This window comes from Homarus americanus, unplaced genomic scaffold, assembly GCF_018991925.1.
Source record: "Homarus americanus isolate GMGI-L3 unplaced genomic scaffold, GMGI_Hamer_2.0 scaffold13846, whole genome shotgun sequence".
In the NCBI taxonomy this organism is placed as follows: Eukaryota; Metazoa; Arthropoda; class Malacostraca; order Decapoda; family Nephropidae; genus Homarus; species Homarus americanus.
In genome coordinates, this window is record NW_024757805.1 from 1,254,859 (window position 1) to 1,271,324 (window position 16,466).

General features: G+C 44.2%; 1 protein-coding gene across 9 annotated transcripts in view; it reads left to right on the forward strand.

Moving 5' to 3' along the window:
- The window catches only part of LOC121857814 (transcription factor AP-2-epsilon-like), a 161,120-nt gene that overhangs the window by 56,981 nt on the left and 87,673 nt on the right, over positions 1-16,466 (forward strand). For 5 of the 9 annotated variants that reach the window (XM_042354058.1, XM_042354065.1, XM_042354059.1 and 2 more), the window contains exons 2-5: positions 9,941-10,105; positions 12,796-12,927; positions 13,322-13,363; positions 13,857-13,988. In XM_042354058.1, the coding sequence (XP_042209992.1) occupies positions 9,941-10,105; positions 12,796-12,927; positions 13,322-13,363; positions 13,857-13,988 (471 nt within the window). Of the gene's footprint in view, positions 1-9,940; positions 10,106-12,795; positions 12,928-13,321; positions 13,364-13,841; positions 13,989-16,466 lie in introns of all 9 variants that reach the window. The other 4 variants (XM_042354060.1, XM_042354061.1, XM_042354062.1 and 1 more) reach the window with 4 other exon arrangements.

Below are 16,466 nucleotides of genomic sequence, written 5' to 3' on the forward strand. Positions count from 1 at the left end.
CATGTCTAAATCCTCGACTAATGTACCAACAAGTATCTTTTCTTTCTATTCTACGACATTAAATCCCCATAATATACAGAAGTTAAGAATCCTCCAATCGTGGTGTGGCAAAAGGATAAATCCACCAATCACAGCTAATCACGTATTAAGTCCACCAATCACAGTAACTCTCGGATTAAATTCACCAATCACAATACCTCACGATTTACGTCCACCAATCACAGTAACTCGTATTAAATTCACCAATCACAGTACCTCACGATTTAAATCCACCAATCACAGCACCTCACGATTTAAATCCACCAATTACAGCACATTCACGTATTATGTCCACCAATCACTGTAAATCCACATCTTTCACCAACCAATCAAATCCCAATATCCCTCGATGCGTGTTGGAAATGTCGAGTATTGTACCGCGCCATAAACTGTACCGTAGTGTGCTGTATCCTGGGTTACAAAACTTCATTAACGCCACTAACGACGATTACAAATTTTCAGTTGCTATAAGAGTGATAACACGCTGGACTGTATCACTATTGTACCATAACTATTACGTCATTGTACCATTAGTGTATCACCATTGTACCATTACTATATCACACCATTGTACCGTTAATGCATCACACCATTGTACCATTACTGTATCACACCATTGTACTATTAATGTATTACGCCATTGTACCATTAATGTATCACACTTGTAGCATTACTATATTACTATTATATCACACAACTGCACCATTGTACCATCACTTTCACGACCATTGTACCATTTTCTGTACCACTAGAAAGAAAGCATTTATCATGGGTACAGCAGGAATTAGCGACCACGACATTGTACCATTAATGTACCAGGATGATGTGTGTGTTTAAGGTACCATCAACTCTACTCCGTGATTGCGCCATTAGTGCCACAATTACCTAAAATCACTCGTGTTTTTTTTGGTATATTTTTACGTGACTCCTGGCGAAGAAAATTTGGAGAGTGGAAAATCGGTTAGTTAATCCTCTTGTTGAACAGGAAGACGTTAATAACTGGTTGAGGGGGAGGTGGTGATTACACACACACACACACACACACACACATACGCACGTTCACTCACTCGTTCATAAGTTCGATCAACCGATTACACACGTCCTCTCCCACACACCCTGAAACTGACGTCCTCTCCCACACACCCTGAAACTGACGTCCTCTCTCACCCTGAAACTGACGTCCTCTCCCACACACCCTGAAACTGACGTCCTCTCCCACACACCCTGAAACTGACGTCCTCTCCCACACACCCTGAAACTGACGTCCTCTCTCACCCTGAAACTGACGTCCTCTCTCACCCTGAAACTGACGTCCTCTCACACACTCTAATATTGACGTCATTCTCACCAGCAGAGGTCATGAATACATTTCCCTGAGCTGAGGTAAGATAGAGGAGACAACCCCGTGGGTGGGAACTTGGTCATTAGTCGAGGGAAACACCAAACACCTTCCCATGGATACTTACACACCCCGCGAGGGAAGAGAGGAGGAAAATATAGTTGGGAGGAGGTAAAGGAGATTGTGTTGGGTGGGTTTTATTAACGAGCTGATGGTGGTTGGTATAGGAGAACTGATGTGGTGATTTGGCTGAAATTTTCTGGGTTGTTAAGAAGGTGGATTTGTTTTCGTACACACACACACACACACACACACAAATAACGTACACAAATACATTCACACTACAGCTACATTCGGCAACATGTCTTCACCACTATGTCATCGTCTCGTCTCCCCCGGCGGGTCTGGCCCCTCCCTCCCTCCCTCACCACCACAACATTTAGCACCTCCCCCAGGGCGTTTGTGTCGCAGCTCCTAGACTCAGGTATCCCAGGTGGCCTGTGGGGGGAGTCCTGAGGGTGGCGGCGACGGCGGCGCCCTCCGTGTCTCTCCACCGTGACCACCGGTCTGGTCTCACTCCCCAGCGTCGTTAGTGGTGGTTCTTAATAGCCTAGTTTATGTCACTCACCTCGTTACTTGGGTCGGCAATTGGTCCTGTGTTGAGATGGTTTTGTCGCCAAGTTTACTCTCTAAGAGGACTGAAGTTAAGTCCTTATCGTCAGGGAAGGATTTTGGTCGCCATCCTCCTGCTGCTGCTGCTGTTAGGGGTGTGGTGTTCTCAGTCCACCTCACTGTAGTGTGTGATGGTATGGTGGTCTAGTGCCTCATTACTCTGTCATTGACCTTTCTCTTAGCGTGGTTTTGTCACCCAAGTTGTCCTCTGTTGACCTCATGTCACAGCTGGTTTACTTACTCAGGTGTGTTGTCCTCAGGTGTGTTGTCCTCAGGTGTGTGTCGTCCTCAGGTGTGTAGTCCTCAGGTGTGTAGTCCTCAGGTGTGTAGTCCTCAGGTGTGTAGTCCTCAGGTGCGTCTTCCTCGGGTGTGTAATCCTCAAGTGCGTCTTCCTCGGGTATGTAGTCCTCGGGTGTGTAGTCCTCAGGTGTGTAGTCCTCAGGTGTGTGTAGTCCTCAGGTGTGTCTTCCTCGGGTATGTAGTCCTCAGGTGTTATCATTATTGTTATTGAGTGTTATTGTTATAATGTTTTTGTTGTTATTATTGACATTATTGTTGTCTTTATCAACATAATCCTGTGTTTTATTATTATTATTATTATTACTATTACTATTATTATCTTCCTTCTTGTGTTGTAATCTTCTTTTGTGTAATATGTGACGTAAATATATTATATAACTACTTCATTATCTCTCATATCTCCCATCACCATCTGTCTCTCATCACTTCATGCTCGAGGACAGGAGTTTTGTTTAAGTCAGAGAAGACGATAGTTTAACTCTCTGACCCTGAGTTAGTGAGGAGTAACCCAGGATGACCGGACAGACACACCAACTGCACTGGCTAACCATAACCTTGGAATACGGTCTGTCTATTGATTAACTTCCAGGCTCTTAATTGCTATCAGGTAGACAGAGGTTTAATGGTATAACGAAACCTGCCCCATACTTTCACCACTCCTGCCCAGGGTATCGAACCCGGAGCCTAGCACTGGGGGGAGGGGAAGTGTGTCGACTACAGCACCATAGGTGTTACGAGGAATCTCTCTCTCTCTCTCTCTCTCTCTCTCTCACACACACAGTAATTTACATATTAGTTATAACAAATTAACACTCCTCCTTAACCAAGCTGTTAACCCACACGATTCCTCGGGTTTTGCTTATTTTCAGAAACCATTTATCAGAGCTTAGAAAACTTGGGAATGGTGTTAAGGTCAGTTATAGGAGTCAGTGAACTTTGGTGGTGGAGGGGGGGGGAGAGGGGGTCAGCGGGAAGGGATTTAAACTCTTGTGTTTTCATAAGATCAGCTGTAAGAGAAATGGACCCGAGGAGATCTTAACTTAGTTATTAGGGAATAGAACTAAGGCTGTAGTTTGACAATTAACAGAACTTTGATTGACTTTGAGTAGTAATAAAGACACTGAAGTTAACAATATGTACTGACAGTCTCACTCACTCACTAACTGACCGAGAAAAAAAACTGATTGATATTCACTCACTGACGGAGAAAATTTGTATTCACTTTTATTTCATACTTACGTGAATCTTCTCGCATCTACCTGGGTTGGTATCCTGAGGTAGTGATATAAGAGGACTCAACAAGGCGGGTCCTGGCGTTTATAACTCTTAGGTTATTTATAGTTGTTTATAAGAACGAAAAAAAAAACATTACATTTATAACCCCAGAACAACTTTATAGATGTTTAGTGGATAAAAGGTTCTACGTTTATAGCCGTAGATTGTGAAGTTAATACCATCCACTCCATCTACTTCCATCTACATCCTCCTCCTTATCCACATTCTCCACATCTACAACTTCCCCTATTCACATCCTCCCCATCCACACCTTCCCCTATCCACACCCTTCCCTCATTAACGCCCTTCCCCTATCCAAATCCTCCCCATCCTCACCTTTCCCCTATCCACATCCTCCCCCATCCACACCCTGATCCACACCCCCATTAATGTAAGGCTGCAACATCGTTTATAAAGAGAGGTGTGTGTGTGTGTGTGTGTAGGAATGGACTACAACTACTGTGGCGCAATAAAGGCGTGGAACCCTTGACCACAATGTGTACAATTTATAAGGGATTGGAATCTATATCGCTTCAGCTGTTAAGACACATGATCTGAGGGGTTAAACTTCAGTACCATTTATAGCGATTTGAAATCTAAGATAATCGTCATGTTTTTATTTTTTGACGAATGTATTTTTGTCTTCTGAAACAACGTCAAAAAGATTATTTCAACCTCAACCACAAGATTCTATTTATGAGGCCAGAAAACTGAATCCTGTACTTGAAGTATTAATGACTGTTTTAATGTTCAGTATTTAGTAAATGTTTTAATCTTCAGTTATTTGGGAATGTCTTCCGTTATTAGAAATGTCTTAAAACTTCAATAATTTAGGAATTTTTTTATTTTTCATTTACTTCAGAATGTCTTCATCTTCAATCATCTAATAAGACTTACTTGATGTAATGTCTTAAGTTTCAATTACTTTAAAAATACAAGACATTATATTTCTTCTTTTCTTCTTAAATACAACATTACAAAAGAATAAATATATCCAGGAATGCAATACTCATCAGTTATAAGTGCCACTTGCCTTCAGCATCGCCGGCAGGTTAACACTGTCGTGGAGTCTCACTTATGTTACTTAACACTTGCCGTCCGCCCAGGCTACTTTCTAAGTGCTCCGCCCGACCTGCGTATAAACCTGGGGAATTTCTCGACCGCCTGGCGTGGCTACCGACCCGCCCTGTGCACGATTTCCCTTCTTTGTATTTCTCAGTTTTGCTCCTTTTTTTTCTGTCCATTCTTCTTCTTCTTCTTCTTCTCAACTTCTGTTTCTTATTCCATATATTTGTCATATTTTCTTAGTCTTGATGTTCTTGTTCTTCGTCTTTTGACTTTTTAATATTCCTGTTGGTGTTATTTTCTTTGTTCTTCCTCCTATTTTTCTTTCTTCTCTTATTCCTTCTGTTTTTCCCATTTTTTTTATTTACCATCTTGTTCTCCTCTTCTTAATCCTCCTTCTCTTAACCCTTTTCTTCTCATCGTCCTCCATCCTTTTATTCCTCCTCCTCAAACCGTCATGTAGGTGTCTCACTTCCCGACCCCCAAGGGAGAGAGTGTCCACCCCGTCCATGATAATGTGACGGGGTGGTGATACATCCCTTAATGAGTATTACTGTGAGGGCGCACGGGCGAGGGTGGGCGGTGATCTAAGGAGGGTGGGCGGTGGTTTGGGGCGAGGGTGGGCGGTGATCTAAAGAGGGTGGGCGGTGGTTTGGGGCGAGGGTGTAAATAACATCAATGTCTGCGTGTGGTGTCGTCATTAGTAAGGACTGCAGTAAATAAATATCATCAATTACACGGAGATACAATGGTGAGTGTGTCGTCAATCGCTGGGACTAGCTGTGAATAATTGTCGCCATCTCCATACTAAACACTGTCATATGTCTCAAGAGAGGATCATAGTTAGGATTAGAACCTGATTAATGTTGTGTAGCGTCTCTGATACTCCTTATGTAGTCTTGAAGTTACCTGTAAACGTCATCCAAAGAGTAAGGATCATTTTACCCTTCGTCGATCATCTTACTTCAATAACAACTACTGTGTTTAATTTTACCAGTGAATGTCCGTATGAATGTTTGGTGATTTATTTTTTTACGTATGAACCAAATTTTAAGGATTTAGGTGTTGAAGCAGTGAGGGCGTAAGGACGGGTTGCGAAATGGCTGCCTGGGGGCCTTGGCACGTACAGTGGGGAAGCCTTTTACCAAATAACACGGTGTTACGCTGATTGATGTGTGTGTGTAGGGGGGGGGGGGCACTATACGGAAAACAACACAAGGGAATAATGGCCTTTGTGTGTTACATTTTTGGAAGTTGTTGCATATAATATTTGTTGATGAAGATTATATTTTCTCTCTATCTATCTCGGCGATTATTATTATTATTATTATTATTATTATTATTATTATTATTATTATTATTATTATTATTATTATTATTATTATCATTATTATTATCGTAGCTGTTGTTGTTTAAGGTTACCGAAACGTTACAGTTCACCAGACCATCACTGTAGTACACGTTACAGAGTCACAATCGATACAACTTCAATTTAAACTTCGGCTTTCCCGCCTTCCCTATTTCCCTGACTTCCTCTCGCCCACCCTCGCTCCCTCCCAGCCTACCTCTGACCCTCCCTACCTCCCTACCTCTCACCGTACCTACCCTCCCCTCCCCCTCCTTACCCTCCTTTCAACCCTCACTCCCTCCCTCTCTTTCCTTCCTCCTCTCTCCTTTCCTCCCTACCCCCTCCCTCCCTCCCTGGTTTAAACCCTCACTCAATATCTACCACCTTTATTCCCTCCCTATCTCCCTTCCTTCCTCCCACCCTTCTCTCCATCTCTCTCTTTGCCATCTTCATTCTACTCCTTCTCCCCTTTCTCTCTTCTCCTCAGCCTTGGTATTCGTATTCCAACCATCTTTATATCAGGTTTGTGTACGAGTTAATTCAGATTTATTATATATAGATAGATAGATAGATAGATAGATAGATAGATAATTGTTCTGTACACACACACACACACACACACGCAGCAGAGCATCACCTTCACGGTCATGTACAAATATGTAATAAACCGCTCACCCAGAATTAGTTATTTGATGTAGGAATCTTTATCGACAGTTGTATTAGCCGCTACAGGACAACTCTTTCACCTTTGATATAAGTGTTAGAATGTAAACAATGGTGGAGTATAGACGTGCAGTAAGGTTCAGCACTGAAGAAAAATAGGTCTTAAATGACTTGGCGATACAGGAGCTTTTACCTTAATTGTGTATAGGGATTGTGTGTGTGTGCGTCTGTGTGCGTGTGTGTGTGCGTGTGTGTGTATACCACCACAAGAGCCACACAGCATCAACTCACCCTTCGTCCCTTACTAAACGATAATTTATTCTTATAAGGAACGATAACTAATGATGGGGAGTAGTTGGTGAGGAGGTAGTTGGTCCTAGTTAACGACGACCCTCGGCTAGTGATGGCTCCTAGCTGGTGATGGCTCCTAGCTAGTGATGGCTCCTAGCTGGTGATGGCTCCTAGCTGGTGATGGCTCCTAGCTGGTGATGGCCCCTAGCTGGTGATGGCTCCTAGCTAGTGATGGCTCCTAGCTAGTGATGGCTTTTAACTAGTGATGGCTCCTAGCTAGTGATGGCTTCTAACTGGTGATGGCTCCTAGCTGGTAATGGCTCCCAGTTAGTGATGGCTTCTAGCTAGTGATGGCTTCTAGCTAATGATAGCTGCTTCTAGCTAGTGATGGCTTCCTGGTGATGGCTCCTAGCTGGTGATGGCTCCTAGCTAGTGATGGCTTCTAGCTAGTGATGGCTTTTAGCTGGTGATGGCTCCTAGCTGGTGATGGCTCCTAGCTAGTGATGGCTTCTAGCTAGTGATGGCTTTTAGCTGGTGATGGCTCCTAGCTGGTAATGGCTCCCAGTTAGTGATGGCTTCTAGCTAGTGATGGCTTCTAGCTAATGATAGCTCCTAGTTATCATCCCAGCCTAAATGAATCTGCTTGGGAATGGAAGTAGGACGTGATTGGTTGGTATATACTAGCTAGTTGGCTGTCTGGCTGGCTGGTTGGCTGGCTGGCTGGCTGGTTGGCTGTCTGGCTGGCTGGTTGGCTGGCTGGCTGGTTGGTTGGCTGGTTGGTTGGATCTTTAGGCCTAAACCCTTGGGTGGGTGAGACACTTGTTGCCTCCTGGGTCGTGTTTACCTGTGAGATTTAGATTAAGATAATTTAGATTTACGTGTCAGGGAGGGAGGGTGGCGGCGGGTGGCTCTTGGCCAGGATTCTCAGAGCGTCGTAAGTTAGTAACTACGTGTAGGTGAAAGACTGCAGTTGACTGGTTAACTTACACCGTAACCACTACAAAATCCACCTACTTGACTGACTTCAAACTACAAAATCCACCTACTTGGCTGACTTCAAACTACAAAATCCACCTACTTGGTTGACTTCAAACTACAAAATCCACCTACTTAGCTTTTAGCTCTTCTAACGCTGCAGATAATCCGTGATATACGTGTTAGGATAATCAGATAAAGTGTACATGAAACCCCAGGTGCAAATGATACCGAGGAAGGTGTAAATGAGGCGACGAGATACACACGACAATATGACTTTTACACACCCTCCTCCTCCACTCACTATACCTCTCTCACCTATCCCTCCTCCTCCTCCACTCACTACACCTCTCTCACCTCTCCCTCCTCCTCCACTCACTATACCTCTCTCACCTCTCCCTCCTCCTCCACTCACTATACCTCTCTCACCTCTCCTCCTCCTCCTCCTCCACCTCACCTATACCCTCTCACCTCTCCCCCTCCTCCTCCACTCACTATACCTCTGTCTCTTCTCTCCTCCCTCCTCCTCCACTCACTATACCTCTGTCTCTTGTCTCTCTCCCTCCTCCTCCTCCACTCACTATACCTCTGTCTCTTGTCTCTCCCTCCTCCTCCTCCCACTCACTACACCTCTCTCACCTCTCCCTCCTCCTCCTCCACTCACTATACCTCTGTCTCTTGTCTCTCCTCCTCCTCCTCCACCTCACTCACACCTCTCTCCTCTCCCTCCTCCTCCTCACTCACTACTCTCTCACCCTCCCTCCTCCTCCACTCACTACACCTCTCTCACCTCTCCCTCCTCCTCCTCCCTCACACCCTCTGTCTCTTGTCTTTCCCTCCTCCCCTCCACTCACTATACCTCTGTCTCTTGTCTCTCCCTCCTCCTCCTCCACTCACTACACCTCTCTCACCTCTCCCTCCTCCTCCTCCCTCACTATACCTCTGTCTCTTGTCTCTCCCTCCTCCTCCTCCACTCACTATACCTCTGTCTCTTGTCTCTCCCTCCTCCTCCTCCACCCACTACACCTCTCTCACCTCTCCTCCTCCTCCTCCACTCACTACACCTCTCTCCCTCTCCCTCCTCCTCCTCCCTCACTACACCTTTCTCACCTCTCCCTCCTCCTCCTCCACTCACTACACCTCTCTCACCTCTCCCTCCTCCTCCACTCACTATACCTCTCTCTTGTCTCTCCCTCCTCCTCCTCTCACCACCTCAGCACAGACACCTCCTCCCCCTCACGTAGTTTGGCTCCCTGTGGCACTGAAACACCTACAGTATGCTGACGTCAACCCCATGTTACCTGTATAAACTTCTTCGTTATATTGACATTGTACCTGGTGAGGCTGCTCCTACACTGCAGCCTTACTTTATCTATTTACAACCTTCATAGACTTTACTCATATATAAGACTATATATAATCCGTGTATATATAAGATCTTCTCTAGGGTATACCGAGGCCATTGTTATTACCACACGGAGGACAAACGTCTTGACTCCCTCCAGTTGCTCAGTTCTTGTCCAGTTGTCTCCTCAAGTACTGACCAAGACCTTTTGTTTTTTATAGTCGTCGATTTTTTTGTTATATACTTTATTAAGATCTTTGGGATACTGAGCCTTCAATACCATCTGTAGTACCTGAATCACTTTAGTTTTTGCACATTTTAATTCTTTTGTGTACTGGCATTATGCTTTTGGTATAAGAAATATTTATCCAGTTTACCGTCAGGTTTTACTTGTTCATATCTTTTTTTACTCCCACCTCCCTCACCCCCCCCCCTCCCCTTGTGTAGGAACTTCCCTGAGTGTAATCATCGTCTGCCAGAGTCAGTACATAAGACCTGTGTTACTCTGCCTTTCTTCAACAGGTATTGGCGGCGTCCTTGAGTTAATACAATCTGTGTATTAGCCCCGCCCTTCCCCCCTTTATAACAGCCTCCTTGTACTCACCCCGCCCCTTCTTTGACATTTCAGGAACGCGTGGGCGGGCACCCGTCCAGCCTGGGACCAATCACGAGCATCGGGGGCGTGGGCGGGTCAGCCTCCTTCGCCTCCACGCCCAGGATACACACGCCCACCACCGACTTCCAGCCACCCTACTTCCCCCCTCCCTACCTGGGCACAGAGAACCAGATGACGGTGAGTACCTGTTGTAGTCACAACACCTACAGGCAGGTATAGCTGCGTCTCTTTAATGCTCATCTCATTGTGCTGGCAGACTCCGGGTGAACGTTTGTCTGGCGTATCTCTCATTAGTTCACCGTCACTCGATGACTGGGGAACGCCGGGCTATATGTGGCTGCCAGTACTGGCACTGTCTTTATAGGACGAGTGTAAGGCAGCCCGCCATGGCGCTGAGAATGACCCAGAGGTGAGTGTTGGGTCAAGGTCGTCATGTGTGGCCGGGCTAGAGATCACTTTATCTATAACAGTCACCTACAGTACACAGCTGCTGACCTCTACTGCAGCTGATGTGCGGCTGTGTAGTGTGAATCCGCTTCTGAGTTGGCAGCGGAAATTACGAGGATTATCATTTAATGTACTGTATATACACACGAAATTCACAGCAGATAAATAAGTTAAACTTTTAATTTAAAACTAGACTTGATAGCTAGACTGTTTGCTCAATAACCTGATGCACGGCGCCCTGTCGTCCAATCAGCGGGCGAGAAGTAATGACGTCACTGATCTGGGAAATAAGGATGAATGTGATCGGAAACTGTGTCTCTGGAACCTGGAAATACGAGCAAATGATTGTCGCCGCCGAGTAACGAATCTAGCAAGTGGAAGGTGCTAGTGCTTGAGCCTCCTGGTCCCCAGAGAGACAATATTTACGCTTTGTGTTCTCACGTCATCGTCTTGTTCTGTAGTTTATTAACCTCCATCATTAAGAACTTAGAGCAATCCTGTAGTGTTGTTAGTTACCTGGCCTCTCACCTACACCTGTTGCTCATCAGTCTTCACTAACAACACCTATATTTCAAATATTTTCCTCGTGTTTCAAATCTTATCTCATGTTCAAAATACCTTCTGTGTTGTATGGTAGTTGATGTTGTTAATCCGTTTAGCTTCAGATCATCTTTGACTTAATCTTCCAGCTCCTTCTTTATCACCTTTCCTTTTGTTTATTATCAATAACTGAAAACAATCTTCACTCCACTTTACACCTGTTCGATTAAACTCTTAACCCCTTCACTTCAAGACGTCACTTTTAGTATTTTATTTATCTTACGTCAGGCAATTTTATTCACCTTCTCCCACGACCCCTGAGAACACCTGTGTCTTGTTAATTACAGGTGTATCCCTACGTGTTCCTCCCCTTATTATGTTGCTTATGCGATAGTTCCTCACGTCATCATCTTTCTCACGTCATCATCCTTATCACATCATCACCCTTCTCATGTCGTCATTCTTCTCACGTCATCATTCTTCTCACGTCATCATTCTTTTCACGTCATTGTCCTTCTCACGTCATCATTCTTCTCACGTCATCATCCTTCTAACGTCATCATCCTTCTTACGTCATCACCCTTCTCACGTCATCATCCTTCTTACGTCATCACCCTTCTCACGTCACGTCATCACCCTTCTTACGTCATCACCCTTCTTACGTCATCATCCTTCTTACGTCATCATCCTTCTTACGTCATCACCCTTCTCACGTCATCATCCTTCTTATCGTCATCATCCTTCTTCGTCATCGTCATCATCCCTTCTCACGTCATCACCCTTCTCACGTCATCACCGTCATCATACCCTTCTCACGTCATCACCCTTCTCACGTCATCACCCTTTTCACGTCATCACCCTTCTCACATCCTTAGAGAAAAAATAAAATAAATAATCGTATTGGTAGAAATTTTTACAGTATTAGATATTTTTCTTATCAAATTGTATGTTACACTAATTACATTACAGTGTTGTGTTATTAATTCAGGGTAAGTGTGTGTGTGTGTGTGTGTGTGTGTGTAAACCCTTATTACTTTCATGGTCTCAATCACTTCACTCGGCAAATGCTAACCTCTTCCCTTGATATACCAACTCCTAATTACACACACACACACACACACACACACACACACACACACACACTATACGCTCACCCTCCTATAACCTAAGCACACACACACACACACAGACACACGAGCTGACAACCTTGGTTCTCTCCCCTACTTCATTAAATCATCTGTATTACCTTCACCCCCACCTGTCCACATCTGGTTCCTCCACCCTCCTGCTGAGCTTCCTACTGACAACAGCTAAATTATTATACCATCCCCGGTGTAATACTTATCATGCTTGTTATTATACTTACCACACATACTATTTTTACTGATTATGCTTTACTTATCATGCTTTATTATGATACCTGTAGTTATTTTTATTAGTTTCATGGTTTTTGTGTTTTTTTTTATTATTCTTGAGTTATTCAGTTATTCCTATTGTGAGCTTTATCATATTTTTATCTTTAATACGATGTTAATTATAATCACACCATGTATTCTTCTCCTCTTCCTCTTATTCTTTCTCTTCCTTTTCTTATTCTTCCTCTTCCTTTTCTTCCTCTTCCTCCCTCGCAGTCCAACACCTGTCACCATGGTCTCTCACTCTACCCTTGTGCACTCCTCCACCACCTTACCTACCTACCTACCTACCTACCTACCTTCTCTCCTTCACCTCACCACAACGCTAGATCAACCACACCGCTTCAACATACACATATTCACCCCTCTTCCCACCCACATTTGACCACACCACCTCCCCACACACCCACTTCTCTTCCCACCCATAAACCATTAACTAACTAAGCGTCTTTGTGATGTTTGCAGACACACCACCCAGCCGCCGACCCCTACCAGCTGCATTCTCTTCCAGCCAACTACACAACCTACACCTCGGCGACGCTGCAGAACAGACACGAGGTACCACGAAGGGAGGACCCACTTCACGTCGTAAGTAGTGTAAGGGCCTGTGGTGGCTTTTGTTGTCCTGCAGGTGCGGGAGGTGGTGGGTGTTGGGGGTAAGGCTGAAGGCAAGTTACTCTAGGCTGTGAACAATACCCACACACTCGAGATTAACACACACTGAACTGTTCGTGTGTTATTTAATGCTTCAGTTTATAATTGTTTTACCAGGCTTTTAATGTAATGTAATGTAATGTAATGTAATTGTTTTTTTATTTACGCATCTAAAAACATTTTCCTAGATTATATTTTTTAGTAGTATTTGGACAACCTAGTTAATAGGTAAATTTAGGTGTATTGTAATTGTAATATTTTATGGTATTTGTACTTTATATTACGTAAATCAATTAAGGGTATGTATATCTTTAGTTATGAGGAATATTGATTGTAGGAACCTTCGAGTGTGTGGAGCTTGACGCGTGGCCAAGATGTGGTGAGTGTACAGCCAGACTGAAGCGTCCCAACACCCAGCCCAGTCTCCCTCATCTCATAGTGTTAAATGAAAGAAACATTATATTCTTAAGTACAATTAATCAACTATATCTATGAAATAAATAAATGACGATATTATATGATAATTAAAAACTAATGAAACACATTTGGATGCTTCAGTACTTTTGAGAGGAACGTGGAGTATGAATGTGAAAAAATTTGCTGTGATAGCCAAAAAAATTTTTAATTAGCAAAAAATGGAAGTATAACTCTTAAAAATTTTGACTAAAAATACAAAATTTCTGTGCTATTACAAAACAGAGATTAATTACCAGAGCAAAAGAATCTATGCAAAAAAAAAGTATCGCTGTAAAAGACAAAGTATGGATGGAAAACTTATAAGATGAGGTGGATAGTGTGAGATGTGGTGGTGTGTCTCCCTGGTCACGCAGCACCCCTGACTAACCACATCACCACGGGCGTGGGTGTTGCAGAGCGGGCAGGTGGGTCTGTACGACAGGAGCTACGCGGGTGTGGACAGGGCTGGAGCCGTGTTGATGGGCGCGGCGCGACACGAAGACATCATCCTCAGTAACACCATCCATCCCCACGCCATCGAGGAACCCGTGAGTTGACCTTCTTTATGTTTAATTGTGAAAGTTCTTCTTGTTCTCTATTGTGATGGGTAATTAAGTGACCATTGATTGTGTTAATATAAGGGGTAACTAAACTAGATTTTTTTTAATGAGCGCCAAAACGGGTATTGTTTGTTTTACTGTCGGGGTTGAGTTAGGTTCAGTGTTTCCCGTTGTAGTGACTAACTTGGCATCTTTGGTTAATTCCAATGCAAAGTTGTTGTTGTTTCATGGTAGTGATGCGTGAGTGTGTTCTGCACGAGACACGTGTGCTGCGACGAGGATGACCATTTGAGCTAGAGGCGGAGAGGGACTTTCTGAGTAGTAGGAGGAAAGGGAATTGCGGCCATCAAAGGGAGAGAGACTTTTTTTAAGGTGCATTGAATCGGAGAGAGATTTTTAAAGTGAAAAGGAAGGAGGGAGGAAGAGGGAATTTTGAAGTGATGGGCGAGAAGGAATTTGGGATGAATTAGAGAGAGGGACTTTTTGAGTTGTAGGAGAGGGACTTTTTGAGATGTCGGAGAGGGACTTATGAGACCCTAGAAGAGATGGACATTTTGGCAGAGAAGGACTTTTGAGATATGAGAAAACCTTAAAGCTCTGACTATGATTAATGATGATACAATAACTTAATGAGAGAGACTTTTTAAACCGTTCATTGTGATTCGTTTCTCTTATGAACTTCATAACATTGAGGCCGAGTGGAAGGGTAGTTAGTGCGTCTCTCGGTAGAGGTAGTTAAGTAGTTCAGTGACACACAAAAAAAAAGTCCCTCTTGGTCGCTTTTGTTTATGAGCTTCCATGGTCGAGTGGGCCAGAGTGTTCAGGTTCTATTCAAGCCGCTTCTGATAAGCTTTTAGACGAGGTAGTTTTTAATTAACGTATGGTATGATAATCTGGTTTTTTCTTCCTTAATATTATAAACCAAATATGTATCACTCAATATTCTGTGTCTTGTTTGGCTCAGAGGAATGTACAAGATGAGGGCAGAATACACAGATAATATGCGTGAAGGAATCGACATCATATTTACAATAGAGACGGGGCCAAATTCCCTCATACGCAAGTTACACCAAACTCTAATTTACAACATTCCTGCGCCATTACCTCGCATCAAATTCCACGGCAGAAAAAATGCTACTGTAATTAAAAATTCCATCCGCTGCAGGCATGAGTATAGTAAATGATGCATCGTACGCGGGATGGGAAACTATCGTATCGTCGCGTGTCGTACTACGGCCAGACGGCTCATTGTTTCAACCACTGAATCAATATTGTTGATTCATTGATAAAAATCACATCGGGAGGTTATAATGAAGGAGGAGGAGTAGACCACGCTGAAGGGGGGGACGTGATGGGGCCGGGAGGGGGGTGGGGAGAAGAGGTCTCTGGCAAGCCTTTGTTGGGTGTGATATGTTTTACGCTACGAGTGTGTAGTGGCGGTGCTTATCGTAACCAGCCACGATGCCTCCGCCGCTGCTACAATCTTCACACAAGAACAGCAAAGTTTATGTTCGTAAATAATTATATCCCTCTAACAGGCCTCGTAAAAGTGTATATTATACCTTATATGTTTATTAACTAAGATATAACTCTGGTATATTGGTGTAGTGAAAATAATGAAAAGGAAAAGAGAGGAACAGGGGAGGGAACAAATATTAGGTTGACGGCTGGTGGCGTCTGGCGGCAGAGATACGGCCCAGTGTTTCACCCGGCCACGTCGCTCCGGCCTGTCGATATCTGCCCCGCAACTAGTAAGATGTCGCAAGTTTTTTTTTTCTCATAATTTTGCAACAGGAGGGCGATGTGGCAGATAGAGTAGCTCGATGATATGGCTGACGGGGGGCGGTGTGTGTACTATACGCCCGGTACCCTTTACGTTATAGTGAGTGTGATTGTATCGCCGGAAATTATAGTACAGTACCTAGGCCTATTATAAGACGCTGTGAGGGAGATATACTGACGGCTAATGGATCTGTGTGGATGTACTCTCAGCCAACACTTTGAACGAATAAAAAGTGTTTTACAGATGTAGTGACGGATGAATGGATGAATTTGTGGTTAGTCTTGTAAGGAGGAGAAGTATTTGTGGTTAATCGATCAAATCCGACTATAACATTTAGCTAAAACATCTTCACAAATTAAGGAATGAAGAGAAACATAACATAACTGTCGCCAGTGCAAATGACGAACGGACTGGCGGGTGGGTGGGGTGGGGCGGGTCGGATGGGGGGGTGGGGTCGGGTGGGGTGGGGTCGGGGATGGGGTGGGTGGGGTCGGGTGGGGTGGGGTCGGGTCGGATGGGGTGGGTGGGGGGGTGGGGTCGGGTCGGGTGGGTGGTCGAGGGTATATACATCATCACGAGACACTCCCACGAGCTCGGCAAAACTACTTAAGCGATGCAATGTTGCACACACCCCGTTCAATAGGTGCTGGTGACATCCTACACGAGGGACTTAAACACCTCTT